Raw genomic sequence first — 3986 nt, 5'->3', positions numbered from 1 at the left:
AGTTAGTTAGTTATCAACACAGGTCACAGACGGTCAGTTAGTTATGAACACAGACCACAGACAGTTAGTTATAAACAGAGTTATGAACAGTCAGTTAGTTATGAACACAGACCACAGACGGTCAGTTAATTATGAACACGGACACAGACGGTCAGTTAGCTATGAACACAGACGGTCAGTTAGTTAAGAACACATGTAGTCGGTTAGTTAGTTATCTACATGAGGATGTACCACAGACATATGAACGCACAGATAGAAGGGTGTGTGAGGCTGATCTCTTACCGATACACAGGTCTGGCGTGGATTTGAAGCCGTTGGGGCAGCTGCAGCGGTAACTACCCACCATGTCAATACACTGACCCGGACTGCAGATGTTTGGATTCTCAGCACACTCGTTACGATCTGAGAGAGGAAGAGTCAAACACCATCATCATTATCATTACACACACACTATGAGCAATATGAGATGGTACATCTTCATTACACACACTCACCGACACACTGCTGGGTGGGAGTTTGCCGGTATCCAGGTCTACACTCACAGCGGAAACTTCCAGGAACGTTCAGACAGACGGCATTCTGCTGACACACCAGCCCATTCTGACACTCGTCAATATCTACACACAGAGTGTTGAGAGTAAATCATCTCATTTCATTTATCAATCTTTATACAGACTGTTAATCCAGAACTCGTCACATGCAGCCTGTCACTCATTTTTGTTGACATTATTGTAGATTTTAGACTCTCGAAGGGCAGTGACGCGTCCAGTGAACTCTTACCCTCACAGATCAGCAGCTTGTCATTATAGACGAAACCCATCGGACATTCACAGCGGAAACTGCCGATCATGTTGATACACACGCCGTTCTCACACACTCCGGGAATCTCACGGCACTCGTCGATGTCTACGGATCACACACACACACACACACAGAGGAGGGATGTGAAATCTTGCAGACACAGAACTGCGTGTTTGAATGTCTTTGAGTATATCTGTGTGTTTACCAATGACTTGACCGGTGTAAATGTCAATAAAATATCCAGGTCTCTCACTTCCACACAGCACAGCGAACTCATCTGCAGCAGAGAACAGCAGTGTGTTTTTGTCAGTATATCTGAAGAATTTTTTAAAGGGGTCAATGCGATTTCTTTCATTTTTTCCTTTCTCTTTGGAGTAGCACACCTCGCTTTTCAGAACGATGAGCTTTGTAAAAATCGACGCGTTTCAAAAAGGCGGGGCATAGAGGAGAAACAATAATGTACAGTATGTGGAAAATAATGTGTTTTTTTAACCTTAAACCGCATAAACACATTTCATTACACCAAATACACAAAATAATGTTATTTTTAGCAGTATCATATGACCCCTTTAAATCAAGACCTTTTTAATTAATACCATATGAGAGGTAGAGCAAAGTCAACTTTAACAACTTTACAGTTCAAATACAGATTCTGACAAAAACAAAGAGTTTTAAAAAATGATAAACCTCACATTTCAGCTTTTTTTTAAGAATAGGGAAAATTATAGTCAAAATTATAAACTGAATATATATATATATATATGCATGTGCAACAGCGCCATGTTTTTAGCAGCACTCACATTTTATTTCATCACATTAACCCATACTGAAATTCCTGTTTTTCTGTCCAAAATTTAAGACCTATTGAAATTATAATTAAGATTTAAGATATTTAGGACTTTTTGTAGCCCTAAACTTCATAAAACTAAATTTAAGACTTTTTAAAGACTCTGGTTTATGTGCAAATCCCTGACAATATTCAAGAAATGGTTAAAAACTCATCTCTTGCATTGCAATATTTCTTCAGTCCCTTTCTGTTCTAGCCTGTACTCTTCTAGACGTATAGATGTTTTAAACTTTGCTCTTCTCATGTTATTTCCACCTCAGAAGAATGGCTTGTTGTATTCCTCATCTGCTTCGGATGAAAGCGTCTGCTGAATGAATGAACGTAAGTAAGTGTGTGTCTCACTGGTGCTGGGGACGGGACACTTCTCGCAGGGTTTATTCCAGGCCCGGCCGATGCTGTACGAGCAGCAGCAGAACTTCTTGGTCATGTTGAAGGTCAGCTCTCCATCACATGTGGCGTTATCAGAGTAGTAGTTCCTGTAGCACAAGCTCTTCCTCATGTCTGAACACACAGCACAACAAACGCGTCACAGTCTGCTCTGAGGGAAACCGCTGGCGTGATGCGTGTAGCGTGACTCACCCATGCAGTTGTTTCCTCCGTTGATCTGCATGTACTCTGGAGGGCAGATGCAGGTGTAGTTCCCAATGGTGTTGTAACACTGACCCGGACCACAGATGCCGGGACGCTCACACTCATCCACATCTGCACACACACAATCAATATTTTAATTAATGTGCACTTTAAAGTCACACTTTTGTTGCTTCATGCTAAATTTTTAGAATGATGCTGGAAAAACTTCCTCGGAAAGCTGTCTGTCTTTGAAACAGTGTACAGAGTCTAAAGCACTACAAAAATAAAGCAGACTTAGTGAGAGAGACAGAGAGAGTGTGTGAAAGAGGAAGTCGGACTGACCTTCACAGATCCTGGTGTCTTCATTGAGTGCAAAACCTTTCGGACATTCACAGTGAAAACTGCCAAACGTGTTGATGCAGTTTCCTCCCTGACACAGACCAGGCAGCTCCTGACACTCGTTGATATCTAATGCACAGACAGAGAGATCAGCATCCACCAGAGGGGTAGGTTTAGGGGTAGGGTTGGTGTAGGGCAATAGAATATACGGTCTGTACAGTAGAAAAACCATTACGCCTATGGGATGTCCCCACTTTTCACAAAAACAAACCTGTGTGCGTGTGTGTGTATGAGTGTGTGTATGAGTGTGTGTATGTGTGTGTGTGTGCGTGCGTGCGCGCGCGCACGTGTGTGTATGAGTGTGAGTGTGTGTGTGTGCGTGCGTGCGCGTGTGTGTGTGAGAGTGTGTGTGTCACAGTGATGGGATTGGGTCGGAATCCTTCTCCTCCAGGACACAGAAGCCTGTACTCCGCTGAGAGAGAAACAAACAACACATCAGAGAATGATAACTATACTTATAACTATAAAGATAATCATTAACAATAAATATAACAATAACCAGTGCTGGGTAGTAACTGATTACATGTAATCTGGATTACGTAATCAGATTCCAAAAATTAAGAATTTGCAATTAGATATTATTTTAAAATACTCGTAATGAGACTACAGTTACTTTTTTATTGATTACATTATTACATTTTATTCACATGGTCACGACATGCATTTAAATAATTATATTAATTTTACATTTTTATGATTTAATTAATTATTAGCATTTCATTAAGCTCACAAAGCTCAGTTTGGAAAACTTTGATGTTTAATGCACTTCATGTTGTTAATCACAATGAATGGATTAAATTTTCTTTCTCTTTGTATTTTTATATCTAAATGGTACAATAACGAGTTAGATCAAAAGTAATCCAAAAGTAGTCTGATTTTACCTTACCTTATATTACCTAAAGTGTGTAATAACTACACTGTTAATCATTAATGATAACTATAACGACAACTGTAATGATAATCATTAACAATAACGATAACTATAATGCTAGCTATAATAGCAGTGAATGAATCAAGTGCTTGCATGTGCGTGTGTGTATGTGTAAGTGTGTACTGGTATATATGGTTTATGAGGACACAAATATGTCCCCGTAAAACAAAAGGCTTAAAAACCTACAAAACGGTGTTTTATGAAATTCAAAAATTGCCAGTAGTTTTCTATAAGGGGTAGGTTTAGGTGTAGGGTTGGTGTAGGGTAATAGAAAATACAGTTTGTACAGTATAAAAACCATTACGCCTATGGAGAGTCCCCGTTAACCACAAATACAAGTATGTGTGTGTGTGTGTGTGTGTGTGTTTGTGTGTGCATGTGTGTGTGTTTGTGTGTGCATGTGTGTGTGTGTGTGTTTGTGTGTGCATGTGTGTGTGT

General features: G+C 39.8%; 1 protein-coding gene across 1 annotated transcript in view; it reads right to left on the bottom strand.

Annotated features, from left to right (window-relative positions):
- Positions 1-282: 282 nt before the first annotated feature.
- Positions 283-3986, bottom strand: part of LOC107740798 (fibrillin-1-like) — a gene marked incomplete at its 3' end in the record, with an annotated part of 57117 nt that continues 53413 nt past the window's right edge. Inside the window, 8 exon segments of the mRNA XM_016553297.1 lie at positions 283-402; positions 495-617; positions 781-906; positions 1007-1078; positions 1991-2149; positions 2228-2350; positions 2561-2689; positions 2967-3029. Coding sequence (XP_016408783.1) covers positions 283-402; positions 495-617; positions 781-906; positions 1007-1078; positions 1991-2149; positions 2228-2350; positions 2561-2689; positions 2967-3029 — 915 coding nt within the window.

Source organism: Sinocyclocheilus rhinocerous, unplaced genomic scaffold, assembly GCF_001515625.1.
Source record: "Sinocyclocheilus rhinocerous isolate Xijiao unplaced genomic scaffold, SAMN03320098_v1.1 scaffold2121, whole genome shotgun sequence".
In the NCBI taxonomy this organism is placed as follows: Eukaryota; Metazoa; Chordata; class Actinopteri; order Cypriniformes; family Cyprinidae; genus Sinocyclocheilus; species Sinocyclocheilus rhinocerous.
Note: the sequence above shows the minus strand (reverse complement) of the source record. Positions and strands in the feature narration are given on the sequence as shown.